Raw genomic sequence first — 24,437 nt, forward strand, 5'->3', positions numbered from 1 at the left:
CTGGCTTGAATCTTGAATCTGGCAGTGGCTCTGGGGGGGGGGGGGGGCAGTGAAAAGCCGGCTTGGGCGCAGCTGTCCAGTGGGAGGCGATGGGCCACGGGGGAGAGCCTGAGGCTCCTGGGTGGAATGAGGGCAGCGGCAGTTGGCCTGGTGGCTCAGCGGACGGGGGGGGGCGTAGGTAGGTGTGTGGGGGGGGTACGTGCCTACATTTTTCCAGATGCCTTCAAGGCAGCAGTCTCATCGGTGAGCTCAGACATGGGTGTGCGCTGGGGATAGCAGAGGGCAAGCGCCTCGTGCTGGCCTGCCCATGTGGCATGCAGAAGGGCCAGGGTCCCTGGGGTGGGGGAGGGAAGGCACCCTGCCGGAGATGCCTGCAGGTCAGTGGGTGGGCTGGAGTGTGGCTCTGCCACGGGACGGCCTTCTGGGGTGGTCCCCATGTGACCATTTCATGTGCAACTCAAGGCGTGCTCGGCACGAAGGGGCTGCTTTGGAGCCCGTGCACCCCAAACTGCCCCTTTTGGGGGGATACTTCAGAAGCAGTCCAATGTCGCTGCAGCACCTGGAAGGATGGTGGCAACAAGGCTGTGCGCATGCTGCACACGCAAGTGCCGCAGCACCCTTCCCTGGGGAGCCGGGCTTGGCCAGGCAAGCACAGTCCCCACCCTGCCTCTGCAGCGAGGGATCCATGTTTGAGGTAGCAGCAGGGAGAGGGAACCAACCTGGATGGGACCTCTGGTTTTTGAACTGCTCCGAAGCAGTTTTCAGTAGTTCCGGTTTTGTTCTCCAGGTCTTTAGTAGCATCCATTAATTGGCACAGCCTGATGTGAGCCCCCCGCCACCTGCTCACACCCCCAGCTGCTGCTGCCTTGCCTTGCCTTGCCTTGGGAATGAATGGCCTGGTGCGGTGGGGTGGTGCGACCGGTCAAGCTGGAGTGCCGCTTGAAAGCACGCCGTCCGTGCCCCTGGCAGGAGGGCCAGGCCAGGTGCAGCTGGGGGAGGGTCTTGGCTGTGCCAGCGTCACAAGCGACTTGCTTGACTCCGGGAGCGCACAACCCCTCCCGTGCCTTTTCTAGGCCTGTGCGCACTCCAAAGCTGCGCATTTTGCAGTGCGTGTTGTTACACTAAACGTCGCTGAATAGCTTGCCAAATTAGCGCCTAAAGCCAAACCCTGCTCCACACTGTGGTTCTGATCCGGGAGCGAGTGCCCAGCACAAGTGGGCCGAGCCAGCCCTGCTCTGCGCCCCCAGTTTGCAACACCCCACTGCTTCCTCACGGCTCCTGCTCAGCACCAGCTCCCTTCGCTGCTGCTCAGGGCCCTTTCCATGGTAGTCAAGAGGGCACCAGCAGACGTGATGCTCAGGGGGAGCGTGCCTATGGTGCCCGGGCGGGGCAGCTCGGGAGTGCAGCAGAAAGTGCTGCACCTGCAGCAGCGCTTCGGGGCCCGCCCTTGCCCCCTTCGTTTCGCAGAAAGCCTCAAAATGGGCTGTTGGAAATGGCAAGTGAGGTTGGATAGTGTGTTTGGAAAAGCAATCAAGAAGGCTGGAGTTCGAGAAGGCAACAGTCGGGTGAAGGGACCAAGCCAGCCCTGGCAGCCCCCAGCTGTGCTGGACCAGTGCCCGTAGCACAACTGGAGAATCACAGGCACTGTATTTCCACAGGGATGGAAAGCGCTGTTCGGGGGGCGGCTGGTCCACAAATGAGAGCTGAAGGTGAGGAAAACGGGGTGCCCTGGACTTCCCTTGAGCCTGTCCGGGGAGGTGAGGTGGGGCAGGGAGCAATCTTTCCAAGAAGGCCCATGTGGGGCAGCCCCAGAATTGGGCAGGGCCTGACCCCTGACCTGCTTACCCCCTCAGCCCTGCCTCTGCTCTCCTGCAACAGCAGCAACCGGGCGCAATGTAAGTGCCCAAGCAAGCTGTTTCAGAGACATGCAGTTGCCAGCAATCCACCAGCCAGAGTCCCCAAAGGTGCTTGCCCACCTGAGGAAAATGGCCTTGTGGTGCCCCCCACGCACGCACGCACACGCAAAGTCTGACAGAGCAGAACAACCCGGTTGTGGAACAGAAGTGTTCGGAATGGGATCCTGTCTCTAAGTCTAGCCTTTAAGTGCAAAGTCTAGCCTGGAGCTCTAGGTCTTGGAAAACAGGGTGGTGGTCCCTGCAGGGCAGAGGCGAGCAGAGACAGCCTGGGCAGCACTGCCCTGCGGGGGCCCTTCCAAAAGCACAAGCCCACCTGCCGCCCCCATCCTGCCAATGCGCACTGGCCAGGCCCGGTTGTACATAGTGCTGCAGCAAGCGCCCCTCTGCGCCATCACGTCTCTGCGTTGCCTCGCACCTTCCTTCCTGTCACACTGTCATAGTAGTGCATTTTGTCCTGACATCGCAGCCCTCCCGTGGGGCCCACACCTCCCTGCCGCGACTAGAAGCAACCATGACAATGTGTGACAAATGTCTGCGTTTTGCTTTTTATTTTTTGTACAGAGAAACACACTCTTGAAATGTCTGTCAACTGACCTTAACTATCCTGGTGCTGTTAACTTTTTCCTTTTCTAATTTATTTTCCCATGCCTTCTTTCTTAAAAATAATCATCCTTCTCCTCCCTTCATTTAAGGTAGTCACTGCTACAAGTAACGAATGCACTGTGAAGATTCCAGTATTAATAAAAGTTGTACTGTAATTAAAACAGCGGGTGCCGCCCCTCCCCTGCCTGTCCCTGTGGATTTGGGAGTGAGTGAGGCGGCCTCATGTCACATGGCGCTTTTCGGCCTTGCCTCCATCAGTGCCAGGACTGGACTGTGGCATCCCAGCAATGTGTCCAAAGCGTATTTTAAGTGAAAAGCAGGAAGTCGGTGTCAAGGTGGTAAGCCCAGCATGGCCCCTGGAGGGCAGGGAAGCTCCTCCAATTTTCTGAATTGGCAGAAGGGGGGGGCGGGAAGAGCTGCAGATAGCAGGCCTGCCAGGCATTTCCTGCCAACGTACCCCCCGCTGGGAGCAGAGGCAGCTGCAGCAGCCCATCCAAGGGCTCCCAAGCTTTTCGTAGGCGAGCCTCGGGCCATTCCCCGGGGACTGCTGTCCCTTCCCTGACTGCCCGCCCGGGGAGCAGCACATGGGAGGAGAGGAGGGGAGCTGGGCCAACCCTGCAGCACCCGCTGTGGCACAGGCTGGGAGCGGGAAGCGCAGGCCAGGCCTCGGGTCAGGCCAGCCATCCACAGTCGGAGGCCAAGGCTCAGCACAAGGTATTTACAAAACAGAGATAAAACCAGAAAGAACAGGAACGTGCCAGGCGCTGACCGGAAAGGCATAAAGGGCCCCTGAGCCTCCCCACACCCCGACGGCTGGGGAAGGGAGGCCTGTGTGGCAAGGCTCGTGGACTGGGAGGGTGGGGTCCTCATGGTGGGGGCTGCCCCCCTGCCCAAAGGGGAGCCAGAACAACTCCCGGCCTCTGGAGCAGCACATGAAAGACAGGCGGAGGGCAAGGCTGCCTTTGAGTCCCAGGTACCAAACGGCCACGGAGGTGGGACAGGCTGGGTGTGTGCTGCGCTCACTGCCTCTCCACCCGGCCCGGACCGTGAGCCCGCTCAGAAAGCGTAGCGGGTGCGGATGTCCTCCAGCTTCTTGGACACCTCTGGGGGCGTCCTGTCCAGCTCCTCCGACACATTCTTCTGCTTGTTAGGTTCCATGGAGTTGAACTGTTCGCACAGGTCCCCATCGATGACGTTCTGGCAGGAGGAAGCAGGCCGCCATTGGAGGGTTTGTGCAGCAGGCATGGGCCTCGGTCATCTGGCCCGAGAGCGAGAGGACAAAAGGCTCCCCGGCCAGGTGGGGAAGAACGGCCTGTGCTCCCATTCAGCCTTGTGCCCCACGCATTTCATAGAAAAACCTGCTCCAAAAAGCAGAACGGCACCAAGAGCTATGCGGGCCGTGTGGGACCAGGCTGCAGCATCCCTGCAGTCCAAGAAGGAGCTGAGCAGAATGCACGTGGGGCGAGAGGGCGGGAACCTCTGGCCGCATGGCGGGGAGCCACTGCTTGGGAACCGGCAGCCTGGAGGAAGCCTTTCACACCCCCACAGCGCTTCTGCGCCGAAGCCTGGCGGGTCCGGGCAAAAGCACGCCACAGCACAGGCCACGCCGTGCGAGGCGACCACGGAGGCCTGGGGCCACACCAGCATGAGGCTGCTTCCGGCAGGGAACGCCGACCGGCACATCTGTGCCACTCCTGGTTGAACCAGGGTCTGCGCAGGGAAGGGAGCCGAGTGGAGAGGCTGTGCTGGGTTGCGCAGGCTGCCCAGGCGCATCCACCACCTCCTGGCCACGCCCCGCCAGCCCCTGGGCAAGGGGCTGTGGGGAAGGGGCTTTTCCCCGGGGCATCTTTCGCGAAGGGAGGCCAGAGAGCCCAAACGCCGGGCTCCCTCCAGCAATGACCTAACGGCTCTTCACAGGGCCGTTACTTGGAAAAGCCACTCGGTAGTGGGCAGCTGCTGCTGACTCTGCGTGAAGAGGAAGCAGGGAACACCCTTCGCGAGGGCAGGGCTCTTGCAGCCCACCCCCACATTCGCCATGCCTACCGGCCCCTCAGCCCTACCTTGACCGGAAAGTAGTAGGAGCGAAAGCTGAGGTGGTCTCGTCCGCAGAGGGGCGGATGCTCGGACCGGAGGTGCATCTCCACGTGCTGGAAGAAGTCGTGGTCCTGCAAGGAGCGGCGGGCACAGTCACCTCCACCGGCAGCATCCGGGCCAGGGCACTGCAGCCTGCCAGCTCCCGAGCTGTGGGCAGGCGGCCGCTGCAGCCGTGGCTTTACAAGGCGGGTTGAGCGGCGCACGCCGAACGCTCCGGCATCCACGGGCTGCAGGCCGCCCCCAACATGTCTCCACCACCAGGGCGGGAGGCGGAGGCCCGCAGGCCCAGTGGCCTCTCCTCCTCTGGGGGGCCCTCCCGCTCTGCCCCGGGGCACGGAAACGGCTGCACGTCACGCAGAGGCCCTGGCGCCCTGCAAACGCTCCCCCCACAAAGCTCACCTCGTGCGAGGTAAACGGGACCAGAATGCCAATGCCTCCAGACAGGGTGGTGTAGACAAGCGATTCAGAGCCGCCGGGGATGAGAGTCGTCTTCTGGAGGGACAGCACCGTTTCTCCCACGTGGTAGTTCATGATCACCTCTGCCTGGATGTGAGGCAGAGCGCTTCAGCCGGAGAAGTTGGCCTCGCCCGCTCTGGCCAAGGCCTTCCTCGCCCAGGTACGCCCCACCTCTCCCCCCGGCTGAGATAACCCAGCCCGGCAGACTGACTCCACCGGGGAGCTGTCTCAGCAGCAGGCGCACACCTCTGTGGCTGGAACGGCCTGTCCTGCCTACCCCGAGAAGCAAAGTGCTGCTCACAGCTGCATCCCCTTTGAAGTCATCTCTATCATTTGATTTTTGCAAGACTCTTTCCATTTTCTAAAACTGGAAGATGTTTTGATATGTGCATTCCCCGAAAGCAAGCCGTGGAGAAGCATGGGAACCAGGAACTAGCTAAGAGCCGAGAACTAAGGAAAGGCCCCGGAGGAGCCGGTTCAAGATACCTTCTGGGAAGCACCATTGAGCAGGCCACGGTCCCACAACGCCTTGTTGCCAGTGGGGTCCTCGTCGACCTCATCGTTGGTGTTGGGTGGCAGCCGCACCTGGCGGGGACACAAGTGGGCGACTCGCCACACCGCTGGAAAGCACCCCGTGCCCACACCATCACCAGGAGGCTCCCGCAGGCCCCAATCCAGGCGCGCCAAGCCGGGTGGGCACTGGCCGAGGGCTCACTGCGGGCAGCCCATGGGCAAGCCAGGAAGGCCGGCCGTGACGGCTGCCCGCGGGGGAATGTCGAGCACCAGCCGGGAGCCGGGGCCGCCCCAGCAGCTTGCACAGGGCAGGCGGGGGCTGAGGCACTCCGTCGCCCGCGGGCTGACTCACCACGCAGATGTTGCCGAACTTGTCGGCCCCGGCCACAGTGTCATAGTCCAGGAGGCAGGCGGTCGTCACCCAGCGCGGGTGCGTGTCGTCTGCAAAAATGATCAGCTGGTTTTCGTTCCGCTTATACCGCACCCAGATAAAGCTCTCCTGGACATCCGACACGATCACTCGGTGCCCGATGGTCTGGATCCCACAGATGTAGTTGGCGATGTGCTGTGAAGGGCGGCGGGTCAGGAAGGCGTGCACAGGGGCCTGCGTGGGTGGGCTCACGCGCAGCGGCCCCTTCGACAGAGCAGCTCCTTTCCAAAGGGCCCTGCTCCGGGCTGCCAAAGCCTCTGCTCCGCGCTCCTCTGGGCGCGAGGCAAGCCTTTCCTTGCAGGCACTCGCCCACAGCAGATGCCGCCTCTCTCCTCCCCAGTGGCCCTCTGGGTTCCGGAGGGCTGCGAACAAGGCCTGCCGGCTTGAGGAGAAGCCAACGAACAGGCAGCAAGCACCCGTTCTGTACAGAGTGGTGACTCGAGCCCTAAAAGTCGGGGTGGGAGCTGGGACCAGAACTGCCACAGTGGAGAGGATGGCCAGCAGACCTATCGGCCCCTGGTGCTTTGGGAAGTGGTGATCACTGGAGACCACGAGGCAGACTGAGAGCACGGAAGGGCTCGAGAAATGCAGTCCGGGATGAATGGGGGGAGCACGCTGGGGGACTCATTTAGGGATGGGCAGCCTGCATGGCCACAGGAGGCACGGCAAAGCCCAGGAAAGTGCGAGGACAGAGAGGCCCCTGCTGGTAGCACCCACAGAAGCCGGCTTCGCAGGAGCCCCGAGGGCGCCCCCTCCGAGAAGATGCCAAGCAGGCACTCTGCACTGGCCCCTCGCGCATACCTTGTTCTCGCACTTGCGCAGCAGCTTCTTCTTGCCCAGGTCATACACACGCAGGAGCTTCCCCACCCCGATGAGCACCCTGCCCTGGAACGGGGCGATGGCTGCAGGGACCTCTTCCACCGGCGTCTGGCAGAGAGCGGAGGGAGGCCTGTCAGAGATGCTGTGCCTGAGCACCGCCAGGAGCCTCTGCCGCGAAGCTGAGCCGAGCCAAGGAAAGCCGCGGGGACTACCCCCCCACACCCCCGACGGTGGCGCAGTGTGGCTGCTCCCAAGCCCGGCGCCTGCCCCCCCCCCCCGGAGCGCACATGCCACGGCCGGCTGCCGCAGCAACTCACCTTGTGCAGGAACTCCAGCTTCTCCCCACTGTTCACCAGCTTGTAGGTGTAGACAAACCCTCCGGCAACGGAGCGCGGATTCAGAATCAGGTCCTTGGCCACTCCCACCAGGACATGCCAGTCATCCCCGGCATTGGCAAATCGGCACACGGCCACGCTGCGGGAGGCCCGGGGTGCATGCGTGAGGGGGCAGCCAGGGAGCTGTGGCGGCTGGGGGCGCACGCGAGCTGGCCTGGGCACTGCTCCCCGGGGCCTCCCCGCATGGACCAGCATCGGGATGGGGAGGGAACGCTCCTGCTCCCAGGGCAGAGGGACAGGGCTGAGGAGGGCACCATCCATCTTGCCCTGCTCCGTTCCGAGCCGACACGCAGAAGCCCCACCCACCTGCCTCTGAGTGGCTCCGAACAGGCCAGACCAGCACCTTGGGCCCGCCCACTCGAGGCCCGCTTCCCCCTGGAACGGCCCCCTTGGGCCCAGACGGGGGCCCCATTCAGCTCCCCAGAACGCTGCAGCCGGCGCGAGAGGCGTGCAGGACAAGCAGCAGTTCTCTCTGAGCGCAGACTGAACCTCACCTGAAGGCGGCCTCATTCTGCTCCAGCTGGACCAGGTCCAATGTATTTCCTTGTATGGGATTCATCACCCTCACCACCGAGGCCCACTGCCCGTTGCCTGCCTTCGGGGCGCCAAAGATGGACTCCGGGAGGTTCTCATTCAGGAACGCCGCCGCCATCTCGGCCGCCAGCTCCCTCTCATCCTCCCCTGCCGCCTCCACCATTTCCTGCGAAGGACGGAAGCGCCAAAGGCACCCCACATGCTTCAGGGCTCGTGCCCAGAGATGGCCAAGGCCTGGGCCGCGACAGGCCAAGCTCACCGCAGGCCTTCGAGGCAGCTGCACCTCGGCAGAGGGCCTGGCCGGGAGCAGGCCTGGCAGAGGGCGGCAGAGCCTTCTCCGTGGGAACACTTGCTCTGGACCAGCTCTCCCCACCACGCTCCGGACGGCACCCTCCCTGCCGGGTGATTCAAAGACACAGAGCAGAGGAAGCCTCATGGGCCAGGCCAGCTCAGAAGAAGCTGCAGGAATTGCTCTCCAGAGCACACGTGTGCGAGAACTGCAGCGCTTGGACCGGCCTCCAGAGGTGCTCACCAGCATGCCACTGGACTCTCGTGGGCAGGAGAGGCCTCCCCCCAGTCCACTCCCCAAGCCAGGAGAGCGCTCGTCCTCTCCCGCAAGCTGGGCTGCGGCAAAAGAATGAGGGAAGCCTCCATCCACAGCAGCACCGATCCTGCCAGGGGCACACGGGCATCAGCAATCACCCGAGAAACCTCCAGAGAATGGGCCAGAAACTGAGCAGTGCTGGCCACGACTGCTGGCCACGGGAGCCCTCTGCCTGGAAAGACGCCCTGCTTCCTGGGCTCGCACTGCCGCTCCCCTCAGCTGCTCATCTCCGGACTGCCCCACTGGACAGCCAAAGATCCGAGCTCTGGGCCAGGGAATCCGCTCACCACTCCCCTAGGCGGGGCGGCTCCAGTTACCTCGGCCATCTGCTGCTTCCTCTGGGCTTTGGTGGCCTCGGTGTAGGCATTGTGGTCGGTCTCGATGATGATCAGGTTGTTGCTCTCTGGGTGGATGACAAACTTCCTGGGGGTGTACTGCAAGGGGAAGGCGACCTGGTTGAAGACCGCACCAAGCTTCTCCAGCGCCAAGATCCTGCGGAAGCCAAAGGGTCATGGACGTTAAGGGGCCCCCGTGGGCCCACGACACCACATGGAGCAGGATTCGATGGCCACAGCGCAGGCAGCCTCACAGATGGGCTGCGGCGCAAAGCCTCCCGGTTCCTCTTCTCTGCCAGGCGGATGCCGGAGCTTTTCCGCCAAAGAGCAGGCCCCAGTTCCAGTAGGCTGGCCGGCGCGTCTCCGCAGTTGTCGCCGTGCCCCCGAAGTCTTAGGAATCAGGAGGGCGGCCTCAGAGAACGCCCCCTTGGCTGTCCCCGTGCAGCTGACCAACCCTCAGGGGAGAGCCAAGCGGAAAGCCCACCCCTGCCTGGCGAAGCAGCACATGTCACGAATCAGGACAGTCTTAGCAGCAGCCTGATTAACTGGACGGGAGGGAAGGCCCCGCTCTGGGCCTGCTCAGTCCTGCTTGCCTCCCTTCTTGCCAACGTCTTCCAACGAAACGAACCTCAGGGTGTTGGTGGAGATGGCGACGATGCCCTCTGGACACTGCTCGGAGGCGAAGCCAGAGGCAAACTCCAGGGTTTCATACGAGAGCGGGGTTAAGTGGAAGCGGGACTGGTAGGAATAGCTCAGCCAGGAACGGCTCGACATGGCCAGCACCTGGAGCGGGAGGGCAGGGACAACGGCAGAGTAAGAGCCCCCGCACCTCCCAGCCGGACACTCCCCAGAGCGACACTCCCCCTTCCCCCACCATGGCAAGCAAGGGGCGGCCCAGCAGGATCCAAAGCGCCCCTCCGCTGCCTGTCCCGAAGCAGGGAATCTGGAAGCCGGTGCAGCGGCCCTTCCAGACGCCCGCACAGCAGCGGCCTGGCAGAGACTCGTCTCCATCCGCTGCTGGCTGGCGTGCACCAGCCGACGGGGGGTAGGACGGAAGCGCTCCCAAGGCCCCGTTCTGCGCAAAGCAGCTGCCTCAGCACAGGGGGCCGGTCTGCCGCAGCCGAAAGGAGCACACGATCGGGCTCGGCGCGCCATCCTTCTGCGACACCTCCCGGCCAAGAAAATCTCCCACCTCCCAAACGTCTGCCTGGCACGGAAGCAGGCCCAGAGCTGGCCGCGCCAGCATGGCTCTCCTGGCCCCAAGGCTCTCTGTCCTGCGCTCGTTCTCGCACGTGCTCCTCCCAGCCCCAAAGCCAGAGGACAGACTGAGGCCCCTCCCCCGAGACCGTCTGCTCCTTGCAGCGGCCACAGGATCCCCCCACCCGCCTTTCCAGGCGACATGCACAGCGAGCACACGGCCCCCCCACTCACCGCTTCCTGGCCTTGCATCCGGACGCGGAACAGCTTCACGGGGCGTGACCCGAGGTACCTGGTTCTTGTGTCGGAGAGGTCTCCAGTGACTGGGTCGAGGACAGTTCGGAGCAGAACCCCATTCTGGATCGCAGGGGTGGGGGGGACAGACAGAGGGCCCGGGTTACTCAGGACTGCCCGTTAACCCTCACACGTGACCCCCATCATCTCCCTTTGGGCATGAGCAGGACTACACACAGCCCTGCAACTAAGGCAGACTTTCTCACTTTTCAGACTAAGAAAGGAGGGATGAGACTGCTGGTGAAAATGGCAGGCTTCTGAAACGAGATGAAACAAGGCCCGACACGAGGCCCGCTGCCAGCAGACAGAAGGCCCCCTTCCTTGCAGTCTCAGTCATTTGGGAGGGGCTTTCCAGGCTCCCCTCCCCAGGTATTCAGGACAGCAGCGAGGAGCACACCGGCCTTGCTGGTATGGCCGCCTGCCCGCAGCATCGTGCTTGACCTCAGAGCAGGCCCCACCAGGTCGAGGCGGGACGCGTCGTCGGCTCTGGAGGCCCATTTGCAGCGAGCACCCTGCCCCTCGCAGCCCCAGACGCCACGCTCCGGGAAGAGGTCCCGCCTCAGCTGAACAAGCTCCAACAAAAAGCCTGGCGGGCCCTCACCTGCAAGCCGATGTTCAGGTACAGGAAGCCAATGGAACCGCGCTCCCCCAGCTCGTCCTGCTTCTCAGCGCCACCCATTTCCACGATGCACAGCGACTCTGGCTGGGCAGGGAGCGCCTGCATGCTCAAGGGCTGCAGGCAGTCCTGAGGAGGAGGGAGGGAGAGGGCTTTTGCAGGAGTACAAAGACCGGGCGGGACATGTTTCTTGGTGCAGCAAAGAGGGCCACTTTGAGCAGCCTGTGGGGCGATGCATCCTCTCCAAGAGGAGCTCTTCCAAGAGCCGCCCCACTGGCCCTTTTGGGGAACTGAGGTGTTCGCAGGACTGCAGGTGCCGACCCGTCCTCCCTTGGGCCCGTGGAACTCGGCCGGTGCTCCCCCACACTGCTCCTGTTCAATAAGCCAAGGTGGGCTGAGGAGGTTCGGTCCACCATCAGGCAAAGGGCTCCTCATTCTAAGGTTTACATCGCTTCTTCTTAGTGACCAGAGGCTGGCCTTTTGGAACAGCCTAATGTGCAAAAGCGGCCAGGCTGGAGAAGCAGCAGGAGTCCAGCAAGAGTGGGCCAAAACTGAGGAACGCTGGCAGGCTGCACGAGTGCTCCCCCTGGTGAATCCAGCCCTGCTGCTCTGCCTGCTTCCGGGTCCGGCTTGCTCCCAATACGCTCTGCTTGCGTACTGGGGAGCCACCCCAACACGACTGCAGTGAATAGGTTAGAAAAGCTTTTAACACATAATAAATAAATATAATCTTGGTAAGCAAACGTTATGGAGGCAGGGCGCAGCCAGGACATTCTCTCGTTCATGAAAGGATGATCCTTGGCGCCGATCCTGGAACCCTCCCCAGTGGGGGAAATGAAGCGCCCCCCCACCCAGCAACTCTGCTTTAATTCCGATCAGCCGGTGGCAGGAAGGCGAAGCAGGCGCTCTCGGCAGGAACTTACGGAGGGGTCGAGTGAGATGATGCGCACGGTGTTGTCCACAAGGCCGACTGCCAGGAAGCGGGAGCGCTGCTCTCCCGGGGGAACATTGGCCAGGCTCATGCACACCACGTCAGCGGACATCTCCTTCCTCTCGGTGTATTCATTCAGCTGCCCTGACTGGGAAGGGAGGGCGCGTCCAGTCAGGCAACCCAAGCACAGCAGCTCCAAGGGCGGGGGCGGGGGGGGGCGCCACACGAAGGACGAGCCCCACACTCCTTGCCTACTCCAGCCAGCACTGCCTCGGAGGCGCCTGAAAGACTGTCGCACGAGCGGCTACACACTCTTTAACAACATGCTACTCTTAAACCGAGCTACCAAAAGGGCAGGGAAAGAGACACCCACATCCAAGGCAGGACCCTTTCCCAGCATGCCGTCCCACTGAAGCAAACAGAGCCCAGCCGTGGCCTTCTGCTGCTCCCAGCTGCCCCTCTCAGGCTCCCACTGCCGCTTCCAAGCACTTGCGCTCTGTGCCGGACAGGCTGGCTCACCGGACCCAAGCGCTTCGGCGCAGAAGGCCCTCCCGCTCCACTGCAAGGGTGAGAGCCCACTCATCCGCCAGCCCGCCTAGGCCCGACAGCTCACGTACCGGGTCCATCTCGAAGTAGACCAGCTCTCCTCCTGTCAGCGCGATCACCACCTGCCTCTGGTTCACAGCACACTTGACAATGGTCTTCTTCCCCGGCGTCTTCCACTCGTTGACTCGCTTGTCTGCCCTGATGTGCCGGATGCCGTCGGGGTAAACCTGAATGAGACGGGAAGGGCAGGGAAGGGAATGTCCACCTGGCAGCACAGCCGGTGCGCTTGCCATTCACCATGCTGTTGCATCTTTATCAGCTCCCAGCAGTGACTGGCCCACCATTTTATGATTTTTTATGTATAAAATTAAATATGTATTAAACGATTTATACCCCACTTTTTCATTTTTTTAAATAGCTCAAAGCAGCTTACATCATTCTCTTCCTGCTGCTCTCTACCTTATCCCCACAACAACCACCTGTGAGGTGAGCTGGGCTGAGTGTCTGGGACGGGCCCAAAGTCACCCAGTGGGCTCCGTGGCCGAGTGGAACCTGGACCCAGATTGCCTGAGTCCCAGACCTCTTAACCACTACACCACACTGGCTCTCCGTTTTATTTTCCAACCCTTTGTATACCACCAACTGGTTGGCAAAGTGGTTTATAATCCTTCAAATATATTACAACAAATGTGTTTGGTTCATAAGTCAATCAGCAATGTCACAAAATATCAAGGCAAACTCATGCTCCTCAGCTTTAAAAACAGAAAGAGGTCATGCAACACCAGCAGGACAAAGCCCTTTTCAATATCTCAGGTGATTTTTTTTAAAAGCTGGATGAAGAACTAAGCAAAGGCCTTCCTAAGGGAGCAAGGGTAGCCTCACCTGCACCAGAGCATCATCCCCCAGCAATGAGCAGGATAAAGTTGGGGTGGTACCAAGGAACCCAGAGTCTGTCACTTCCTCTACTGTTTCTCCAATGGAGAGCACCAGGGTGGCGTTGACGAAGGACACTATGATATAGGCATCAAACTCATCTGATTGTAGGAAAAAAGGAAAGACACTGGCATTAGACTCACAGGAAAGAGGGCTTCCCCCATGACAAAGTCCACAGAAGGGGCATACCAGACTTCAGCCCCAGAAAACATCAGCCTTTAGCTACATGCAGAGAATGGAAAAGTGGGTGAAGCAGTGACGACTAACTTTGGGCAACCATGCCAAAGGGCAAGTAAAGAACGCCAACCGTGAGCTCACTTCTTGCAGCCCCGAGAGGCTGGGCAGCAGGCAGGGTGGGCGCTGGGCTTGCCTGCCGCTGCCCATAGCTGGACCAGTCAGTAGACAGTGAACGGGCTAGAGCTGAATTCTGAAATCATTACTTAACACACTATGCTTCTGTGCCATGCAGTAGCTGAAGCTCCTATTCAGCCCAGATTCTCCGCAGGCCCACCAGTCAAACTGCTTAGTCAGGCTGCTCACCAACAGAAAGAAGCCACCGCAAGAGGAGGATATTCCAGACAGGGGGAGGGTAGCAGCATGGGAGAGGGCAGACCTTCCTGGGAACACGTTCTTCCATTTTGAGCAACAGCTTAAACATCACCACCACCAAATGCAGACAGAGTGAAGGCTTTCCTGCTCTGCCTTCCAGTCCTATGGAACTGATCTGACAAGGCACTGTGCCTGCTAGGGCAAGCTTATTCCCACACACGTACAGTCTTACACCTGCACAATCCATATAATTTGTTTTTTTTTTTCCTTTTATGAAGATGGGGCTGGTAGGAAGAGGTATGTGAAGATCAAAGACTAGAAACCGTGCGACAACCCCACCACACTTCCTTGCAGCCACAAACAGTAGAAGCCACTTTGATTAAGAAACTGACACTCAAGATTCACTAGATGAAGATTCCTCAGCCCAGCACCCTCCCGATGTGCTGGACCTTCATTTCCATCACCCCCACCCCACCCTCTGCCATGCCTTCTGGGGCTGATGAGAGTTGTAGCCCCAAACGTGCGAAAGGTATCAGCGTGGGAAAGTCTGCTCTAGATCACTGCTCCAAAACCAGAGGCAAAGAAAGCGACTCCCTCTTGCGAGGGCGCAGGAAATGCCACGGAGGCCCAACGAGCTGCATCTCTGAAATCCAGCAGGAGTCCGGAAAGGGAGCCCCGGCTACAGATCAGAGGATGTGTACAAAATTGGAAGTGGTGGCATAAGCCACTCCTCCTGTGATTCTTGGGTTAAAAAGCCTGGGAGCAGCCCAGGGTGCAGTGCTGCCTGCATCCAGGCACAGACTCATAATCTGAATCCAAGGCCAGAAGCCATGAGAGCAGCGAAGCCATGAGAGCCTCTGGAAAGCCACGACGCCCGTTCTCTCTCTCCACCGCCCAGGCTGGCAAGGGCTGATGGGCAACAGGGCCCTTCAGAGGTTTTGGCCAACAGGCCGTGCACCGATTCACTGGAGTGTCTCCTTAAGCACCAAGGTGCCCCTCCTGGCATTTTCTGGCCACGATAACAAAATGAGCATTAAGGGTAGGGCTTGAAAGGAAATGTACGTGCGTGTGACTGTGACTATTCTCCATGTTGCACCGTAAGCCACCACACTGCCATCAGAAGCTCCCCGTGTCCATTCTGCCAACAGAGCCACTCAGAAGGTCCTTTCTCCATCTGAGGGTTTGCCTAGGATTGGCATCTCCCCATGGGCTCACTTCTATCGCTGTACCCATTTCAATTTACCACCTCCCATCTTTCAAACAGGACTTGTGCCTGGCCTGCCAAACTGTTATCACGATCAGCAGCAGCGAGACTCCACCCACACACGGCATTCTGCATAAAATCCCACCCTTTGACTGCAGGACCAACATCAGCCCTAACACTCAGCGCTTCCCCTAGTGTGCAGGCCTTTGAGAAATCTATCTGGAGTGGAGGTCCCATGACGCTCACAGCCACTGCCTGGCTGTTGGCAGAGGGGCAGAAATGAATGGGAGCAAGGTCCGTCGGGGTGATTCATCACAGAGGATCGCGCGAGAATAGCTCCATCTGAGAGAGCAGGGACCGAAGGAGAAAGCGCCTGGCAACGGGGGCCTGAGAGTTGTCCGTCTGTCACCGCCTCCTCTTGGCACTGCTGCTTTGTCTTCCATCTGGAAGAGTACAGTGCAATCCTGCTGCCTGCCATGCTCATCGGTGCATAAACCGACGCACGCGCAGGGTATCAAGCAATGGCCGTTCCGCTGCATGGAAAGACACAGGCACCCTAGAAAAAAGGTGCTATGGAGAACCTGCGGTGTGGGGGGCAGGGAGCAGGGCAGCACGGGCCCTGCAAGGAACCGAGAGCAGCTTGTGAGCCCATCACACCGAGCTGGCCTGGGCTTTCCTCTAGGATGAAAGGGGAGGAACCTGGCATTGTCATCAGCCCAGAAAGAGAAAGACAAGCAAGGCAGCTGGCAGAAATCCAGAGCCAATAAGCTTACTGGAGAGCTGCATGCCTGCACCCCTTCTGCCCTGCTCTCTCTGAGGAAGGCTCATGAGACAGCGGGGTCCTCTCTCTCTCTCCCCTATTTAGAGTTTTTGTATGCTGCCCCATCGCTTATAGCCTCCCCGGAGAGGGGAAAGTCAGCTCAACAGAGGGTCTGGGACAAAGGGGCCGGCAGCTGGGGCCTGCCTGCCAGTCACCCTCCACCAAAGGGCAAACCAGCAGTGGCTGAACCAGAAGGGCAGTGCCCGCGCCCTGCAATGGCAGCTGCACCATCATGCAGAAGGGGGTGAAGGCCTGCACGCAGCAGGCACAGGGACCTGGGCAGCTGCAGCCGGACTCTGGCGATGCGAGTGCGGGGCCTGGCAGGGGCCGGAGCCTACAGAGAGCCCAGCTGGGCAGGAACTCCTCAGCCGGGCAGCCTCCCTTTCTCCTGCTTCTCCAGCACCTCGACAGAGATCGCAGCGACACCAGGAGGGCGCCAATACTGTGGGCAGCTCACACAGGTTGCAACCGTTTACAGTAAGAACTGACAGGGAGCCGCGCTCACGGAGTCCAGAGCACAAGCATGGCAGGATTTCGGAACCAATCTTAACTCGAGGCGCATCTTGGCTTCCCGGTGCAGCGCAGCTAAACCAAACTCGGACCCTGCTCCCAACGACAGCCACGAGGCCAGTGGTGGCGAACCTACGGCACGCGTGCCACAGGGGCATGCAGAGCCCTGCCGGCACACGAGCCAAGGTGCCCCAGCATCGCCCCAGCAGCCGAGCAGTGGGTAACAGTGCACATGGGGCCATGCGCAGGCTCGGAAAGGAGCAGTGGCGCCAGGCAGTGACGTCACGGGCCACGACTCATCCGAGCTCTTGCATGGCCGGTCAGTGCGCTGCCAAGGATATATGTATTTGCTTGGACTGGCTATGAGGCTTTTTCTAAACTAAAACCTCTGGTGGTGAAGCTATGGCACGCTTGCCACAGCAGGCAAGCAGAGCCCTCTCTGTCGGCACGCGAGCCAAGTCGTCCCAGCAGCTGAGCATCGGATAACAGCGCACACAGGGGCCATGTGCATGCTTGGAAAGGAGTAGCGGTGCCAGGTAATGACACCACAAGCCGCGACTCATTAGCCGCGGCTCATCCGAACTTTCATGTGGCCGGTCAGTGTACTGCCAAGGATATATATATATTTGCTTGGACTCGCTGTGAGATGCTTTTTCTAAACTAAAACCGCAGTTTTCAGGTTTTATTGTAGTGTTGGCACTTTGTGATAAATAAGTGGGTTTGGGTTGCAGTTTGGGCACTCGGGCTCTAAAACGTTCGCTATCACTGCACCAGGCCAACCCTTCAGGCCTAGGAACACAAGTGGGGATGCCACCCACATACATACCACCGCATTATTTAACGTAACCTGTTCACTGTATTTCCACATCACCAATAGCCAAAGTTCTCTGGGCAGCTGAGCACTCAAGATGTAAAACCACAGAATTCAAGTATCATATGGAAATCCTATATATACCCAAGAGAAAGTATGATACAGAATAAGAGTAAAAATCCATGTAAAGGTCAGCATCAATGCGAGGCTCTTGCAACATTTTAGTGGTTTAATTCAAGGTCAAAAAAGCCCGGGAAAATAAGGTCTTCACGGAGGCCTGAAAATGCATCAGGCGAGTCTCTCTGGGGATAGCATTCCACAACCAGGGTGCCACCACTGAAAAGGCCCCAATCACAAATCACTTCCTCTGAAATACCATTCATGAGATAAATTACAGGCAAGTGGAGGAGCAGTAACCTTTGCGTACTCCCCATAAGGATTCCAGCTGAAGGGCGAAGGCCCTCCTTACCCTAAAGTTCAGGAATGGGTCAGAGGACTCCAGCCAGTGACCACAGGGGGGCAGACTCTATAGATGAAGTCGGGATGTTGCTAACCACACCACTAAAAAGAGGCTCGAGCTAAGCCCCTTCCCACCTCCCTCTTCGCCAGCACAGCCCCAGCCAGAGGTACACACCTGTGGGAGGGGATCAGCACCTCCACCACCAGCCACCTGTGGAAGAAAAAAGAAGGCTTGGTATTGGTAGTACCACAGACTACGTACCAGCCAAGGTTAGCATTTGTGCTGCACACACATGAATGAGTCACTGCCCAAGTGCAAGCCAGGCACAGACGGGGGGCTCCACACTGTGGCGACGCAGGGATCCAATGGTGCCTGGCTGTGCTCGTACGTCCGCTCATTACAAAAGGGGAAAAACTGGCAAGCACCAAGTTAGGGGTAAACCACAGAGAATCAGGCATGGCAAATGTGAGACTCCCACCATGCATTAACACATTAATGCATCACACACAGTGTAAGATGGGACAGAGCTTTAAAAACCCTTATGACAATTTGAGTGCACCGTAACAGGAGAGCAGCGCCACGCACGGGTCGTTCAGACGCTGACAGTGTGCTACAGTCCATGGTGGCCATATTGTTTTTCAGCTGTGGGGATGTTTGCTGGACCAGGTTCTGCTTCATCCAAGTCCGGCTCTTCCTCCTGCTGTCGGAGGAAACTCACCCTCATGGCCACATTATCAGACTGGCACCCGGTCGGGGAAGGGCAGGCAGTGCCTGCATCTCAGGAAAGCTTATTCCCGAGCAGCCTCCCCGAGTCCAGTGCTGTCCAGATATGCTGCCACCCAAAGCCCCCATCATCCCCAGCCAGCAAGCCAAGGATTATGGGAGCTGCAGCCCTACACCCCTGGAAGGCACAGATGGGGACAGCTGTCTGAAATGTCAAGAAACAGGGTGCTGGGCCACAGCAGCCCAAGGGCCCTTCCAGAGCCTCACACTGGTCACAAATGGCAGAGACCACGTACGGACGTCCAAGGCCCACACACGCTTGGCCCCACTCTGGAGCACTGATTCACGTCTGAACGGGCAGCACACGCCCACGAGAGCGAGGCCCGGAGGCGTCTGCTCATTTCTCATCTGTGGTCCCACATTTCACAACGCTGCCGAGCTTCCTTCTGGCTTGGAAAAGGGCTCTAGGGCACCACACAATTGAAATGCTTTAAACTGCATTATTTAAACAAACTGGAAAAGAAACCAGATTCCTTTCAAAACAAAGAAAGGCACTGATCACATTTAGAAGTGCTCAAGGGCCAGACCTGACAAAAAGGTTAAAGTCACCTACCTAGAAGAAAACAAAGATAGAGCCATTTTAAGTATATGGTTGGGGTACCATCACAAAAGAGACTCTGTCCATCCAGTATCCCGCCCCCCCAATCATGCATCGCTTGTGTGAGATGTACAGGACCTTCGAAGCACGCCAGCCAAGCTGAAGTTTGTGAACTCTTTCCAAAGGAGCAGGCAGGTTCAAATGAGATAGGGAGGTCTTCCAGGTATCCTGGCCCCCAACATCCAGGGTTTTATACCCTAACCCTGCCCTGACCTCCCCAGAGCAGCCCAGCGGTGAGCCTGGCCCTTCAGAGGGAGGGCCACCCACCCAGATGAGGCCGTCCCTCAATAGTACCTGCCCTGCCCAGACCGAACCTCAACCGGCTAGCCCGCCCCCACCCACGGCAGGGTGCCCCCCGGGTAGCCGGAGCCAAGCGCTCTTTTGTGTTCTCCAATGACACCTTGCCTTTCCGCTAGCAGCACTCACTATGCAGAGAGAATGTCTAATAAAATGCAATTACATCTGTTCAAATAAAAATAAAAAGCGCCCACCATTTACAATCTCCTTCAACAAGCAAATCCACCTAAAGGCCAAACACCTCTTGGAAGAAAAATGTCTCCTGCTGCTGGTAGTTGGAGGATGCAGACGCCCTTGGCAGGGAGCTCCAGGGAGCAGCCACCAAGCAGTCTCTCCCTTGGGCTCCTGCCAAAGGTGTCCCCACTCGTGGCAGGACAGAGAGGCATCCCTGCCAGGGCAGGCTCACTGTGGGAGAACGCAGCCTGGCCAACACCCCGGGGCCAAGTGGCAAGGGCTTCAATGGGTCACAAGCAGCACCTTCCGTGGTGTCTGGAAATGAGGCTGTTCGAGCAGGAGCTGTGGGCACAATGCAGCAGTGCAAGCAGCACAGAGCTAGGGCATGAGTGGGACCAGAGCTGGCACCTCCTGCGTCAAGTGTCTTTGGTGCGCCAGCCTGGGCGTCCAGGTTCAGGGCTGAAACGCCCAACACTATCTTTAGGGGAGTGCAAGCCCCCCCGGGCTTGGTTGAAGTCCAGATTTCCTGTTCCTCCTTTTGACTGACCAGGAGCACCTCCATCTTGCTTAGACTAAGCTTCAAGTTGTTCACCCTCATCCGGTCTGTTACTGACTTTGGCACTCAAAGAGCTTCCTCATATTTAGATAGAACGGGAAGAGGAGGTTGGGCAACTGATGGCACCGACCCCCAGGCTTGGAATGCCCCCCCCCCGGTGGTTTCATGTATATTACCCAGCGGGGAGGGGAGGCAGAATATGGGACCTTAAAGTACACCGCAGGAGAGGAGGCAACCTTTCTGGTCCTGAGGGTCCCAGGCGGTGCGACAAACTCTCTCTCATTTCCCTTCATCCATCAACATCTCAGCAGGCAAACATGGAGAAATTTAAGCCTCTCTTTCCAGGATGCTCCAATGTGATCAAGAGGCAATGACGTGGTTAAAGCCTCTCCCATTCGCCAGTCTCCTCCAGGATGGCCTCTTTCCTCACAGATATTCCTGGGAGGCAAAAGGATCCCAACAGCAGCAGGACTGCAGAGGAGCAGCGCAGCAAAGCCTCCCCCTCCTTGCCCCAGGATCTGGGCTGGAACGGCCGTTCCAGTGTGGCAGCTGGGATACTCACCCAGGCGAGAAGGGGAAGCAGGGAGGGCTCTCTGGGCCTGGCAGCACACATCGAGGCAGAGGGACTACTGTGCCCTGTAGGCTGCCCAGCCCGCCTCGTGCCAATGGCCGCACAGCGACGAAGAGGGGAGGCATCGCCCCTCAGAACCGCCTCTGCAGGAAACACGGGAGCTGCCCCAGGGCAGCCTTCCGCGTCCACTCCACGCAGGAGGATACTGCAGTCGATGGTATCCAAAGCTGCTGAGAGGTTTGGCAGAACCAACGGGGGCCCAGTCCCCCGCCCGGTGCCCAGCCAAACTGCACCCAAGCCAGGCTTGGATCAGGGCAGGCAGCCTGGGGTGGACACACTCCCTCCAGCACTGCCTGGTCCAGGTCAAGATCATGTGCCTCAACCAAACACCCGCGGCCAGGAGGCTGCCACGGGGATGCCCCCTGCAAAAAATGGGAGCCGTCCAGCAGGGAGGAGCGCGGCAGTGAGAGCGGCTTGCTTCAAAGCAAGAGGCCTCCACACCTTTCTGTGGGCAGGATGAAATGTTCAAGGCTCTCACCCTGACCCTCAGACAGCCTCCCATCTGCTTTCATGACCGAAGGCGTACAAAAGTTGGGTGAGCAAGAGTAGGCCTCATCACTCCAAATATCATGAGCACATCTTGTGCGGTGCTGTAAGCCCTGCCAACATTCACTGGAGGGCTCTTGGGAGAAGGGGGTGGGGAAGGGATATGTGACTACAACAAGCCACAGTCAATGCGCGGATGCCTCTTCTGCCACTAAAGCCGGGGCCGCCACAGGAAGGTCGGGGAGGGTCGCCCACGTATCTGCCGGCAGAAACTCCAGGAACTGGCTGCTGACAGACAGTTCCAGGAAGGCAGCCTGAGGGGGAAGGGACCCCTGGACCCCACTGGGGGAAGCCAAATGCTGAGTCCCAGGGGCAACATGGCCAAGCGCTTCCCAACTATTACGCACCGCATCACGGGCAGGCACTCAGAGGGCCGACGGCTTCGCTGCTCTCTGGTGGCAGACGCGAGCTCCTGAGTCCCAGGTGGCCCTGAAGCACGCAGCAAGAAAGGCAGGAGTGCCACGGACAAGCAATCAAAGGCCTCCGAAAAGCCTTAAGCTGGTGCAGCTTTTCTGAACGAAGCAGGTGCCATTTTCATACACCCTGTGCCCCTCTAATTTGCACATTTGAAACAGCATGAAAATCATAGTTCTTTCTGAAAGGGAAGCAACACAGACTCAAGACGCTGGACAACTAGCAGTCTGAGCCATTTAAGACAGCCTTCATATGCACAACAAAATTCTGGACCCTCTTACAGAAGTTACAAAGCATATGAAGTCAACCGAGTCTTTTACAAGAGGCGGACAAATCAGGGAAAGCCCTCCTACCTTCCACATGTCTCCTCACTGTCCACACCGCATTAGGGTTACCAGGCAACTCCGACACAGCCATTTCAGACACCTGGCAAGACAGACGGCTTCAGTTCACCCTCAGGCTTAAACGTGTTCCCTTCCAAATGGAGAGATCTGGTAATTAAAACTGTGCAGGGCAGGGCAGGGCAGGGCAGGAAGCAACTGCCTGCTCCTAAGCCCCTATAAAGATACCCCCAAGAACCTTCCCAAAATGGCATTCGGTACTTGGGCAATGCTCAATGTTCCTGCCCAACTAGATGGGCTGCACGTCTCACCAGGGCTACAGTGTGTGGACCGCTTATGGAATAACTCGTGGTTCACCTGACAAAGAGTGGGGCTGGCTGTGGCTTCTTCTCTTCCCTTAGTCCTCCAGCTGCCTCCACACACATGCCAGAATCTGCAGCAAGCCCATCTTGTCTCCCTTCCCCATTCAGATGGCCAGACCTTTCCATTTCCTGGCTTTTTTGTTTATATGCCTTGGAAATGTGTGATTGGGAATGTGATTTTTGAAAATCTTGCTGTTGGTGGTCTTTTGAAAATGTGTGCTTATGGCCATCTGCTATGAGTAATCTCAGCTGGTCAAATCCCTTGCAGGTTTCCACCGTCAAAGGGTGCACCCAAGGATAACAGGTAACATAGAAAGGAACTGCCAAGACGGGGTACATCATGCAGGGTGACCTGGACACAGGGGAGGAGGACTGGGGGAGAAATCACACCGAACCACCTGAGCATGCAAGTCAGAAGCACTGGGGAGCAGGGGAGGCCAAAGGAGCTCGTGCACCAAAATGAGGGTGGCAATATCTCCCCCTTGGCAACGCCACCCTCTTGCTTTCAGATGCTGAACAAACTCAGCAGTGCCCCCCTCCTTTTCAATCCTTCCTTGATCTTCCAGATACTCCAGCAAGGGCGGTATGGACTCCTCCCACTATTGCCCATGAATGAAGGCTGGGTCTGCACAACCAGGGAAGGAAGAAAAGCCATGGTGGCTGGCTTTTCCCACCCACATGTGGTGGCCACAGACCTCCCATACCAGTTCTGTGTCGCTGCGCCATCCAAACCTGAAAAATTGGGTGGCGAGGTGGATTCTAAACCTGGAACAACCTATGGCTTGTTCTGGGCTGGTTTGGAGACCATCCCTGGAGGTCACCTCACCACCCAGCCACCAAGTGGGTTTGTACATCAGGACAAACCGCCCTGCACCCCGTCCCACACCAAGGCAGACTGATTCTTCAACGCTTGTGATGGCTCTGAACGCAGGCCAATGAACGTGACACTCTCTGAGCCTTGGCCTTGCAGGCACTTCCTCTCAACGCCGCCTTGTGCTGCCCCCCTTCTTACCTCAAGTCCATGTCTGAGGACCCGCAGAGAAGACCGGGGGCCCCTTCCACAGGCTGCATATAACTGGGGCGTATCCTCATTGGCCAGATCAGCTATCTGCAGGAAGAGAACATACAAAAGTGAGCCAGCAAGAGTGGAGAGACACTGAAGCTGGCTACTGCTGCTTGATCGCCTTCCTACAGCCACAACACTGACTTCAGCTGGAGTGACTGAGCAGCACAGCCGTTCTGCATTACAGCACTAGCCGGGGTTCCAGGCAAGGGTACCAAAGCTACCAGAGAATGCCTCTGGTACACCAACAGCGCAGGCAAACCTCCCCCAGCAGGCAGCGCGCGCTGACACAGCCTCCCCCTTAATGGCACAGCACACCGCTCACCAAGCCAGGATGTCTTGCTGCTGTGCCTGACGGCTCTGGGGAGGCGTCAGCACGCGAAAGAGGGCCAGACGTGCCCAGTGAGGATCAGGCTTTAGAGCAGGGAGATTTAGACTTGGTGCCCACGGCACAAACAGCCCCCCTGCCACCTGACTCTCATGGTTTTGAGGGAGTTCCTGGAAATCAGGGAGTCAGTTGCCATGGGAAATGCCCAACTGAGGAGACTTTGACACTTAGACCAATTGCGAGAGAGGAGAGAAAGAAGTGTGTCCACCCCCCGTAGAGAAGGACGCGTTAGGAGATGAAGGTCCATGTGACGAATCTCAGAGAGGTCAAAAAGGAGGGGGCAACTGTGTTGCCTGGAGCTCTCTGCAGTAGCCCCTACATTATCTATCGTAAACATAAATCTTGTAGATGTTTGGAATAAAGGTCTTTCGTTTTTATCACCTCCATCTGAGTAACTGGGAACGTGAGTTACGCCCTCACACACTTGCACACGTGTCTGTTATTAGAGCAAGTCTGTTTTCCCAGCACACCTTCCCATGGGGGGAAGGACTGGGAGCATAGCAAGGAAGCAAAGCTTCCTCACATTTCCCTCCTGGCACATGGGACATCCGTATTAATAATCCACGGCATGGGACACTAAGGGGAAAACATGAGCTGCAGGGCACTGCAGCGAGGAGTGCCTCTCAAGGAACACTTTATGACAGTCAGGCTGCTAGAATGTGGGTGAAGGCAACTAGAATGTAAGAAACCGTAGGCATGGGACCACCGTGTGTG

At 58.6% G+C, this 24,437-nt stretch overlaps 1 protein-coding gene across 3 annotated transcripts in view; it reads right to left on the reverse strand.

Moving 5' to 3' along the window:
* Positions 1-2,449: 2,449 nt before the first annotated feature.
* Positions 2,450-24,437, reverse strand: part of SF3B3 (splicing factor 3b subunit 3) — a 33,099-nt gene continuing 11,111 nt past the window's right edge. For 2 of the 3 annotated variants that reach the window (XM_044434009.1, XM_044434008.1), the window contains exons 10-26: positions 23,285-23,380; positions 21,923-21,995; positions 13,166-13,317; positions 12,355-12,510; positions 11,730-11,885; positions 10,792-10,935; positions 10,131-10,253; positions 9,328-9,482; positions 8,682-8,856; positions 7,721-7,926; positions 7,149-7,305; positions 6,814-6,939; positions 5,935-6,147; positions 5,556-5,654; positions 5,013-5,156; positions 4,580-4,684; positions 2,450-3,716 (exon numbers count right to left, since the gene is read on the reverse strand). In XM_044434009.1, the coding sequence (XP_044289944.1) occupies positions 3,576-3,716; positions 4,580-4,684; positions 5,013-5,156; positions 5,556-5,654; positions 5,935-6,147; positions 6,814-6,939; positions 7,149-7,305; positions 7,721-7,926; positions 8,682-8,856; positions 9,328-9,482; positions 10,131-10,253; positions 10,792-10,935; positions 11,730-11,885; positions 12,355-12,510; positions 13,166-13,317; positions 21,923-21,995; positions 23,285-23,380 (2,421 nt within the window). In that variant the 3' untranslated portion in view covers positions 2,450-3,575. Of the gene's footprint in view, positions 3,717-4,579; positions 4,685-5,012; positions 5,157-5,555; positions 5,655-5,934; positions 6,148-6,813; positions 6,940-7,148; positions 7,306-7,720; positions 7,927-8,681; positions 8,857-9,327; positions 9,483-10,130; positions 10,254-10,791; positions 10,936-11,729; positions 11,886-12,354; positions 12,511-13,165; positions 13,318-21,922; positions 21,996-23,284; positions 23,381-24,437 lie in introns of those variants that run through there. The other variant, XR_006415112.1, reaches the window with a different exon arrangement.

This window comes from Varanus komodoensis, unplaced genomic scaffold, assembly GCF_004798865.1.
Source record: "Varanus komodoensis strain SLA01 unplaced genomic scaffold, ASM479886v1 scaffold27, whole genome shotgun sequence".
Taxonomy (NCBI): Eukaryota; Metazoa; Chordata; class Lepidosauria; order Squamata; family Varanidae; genus Varanus; species Varanus komodoensis.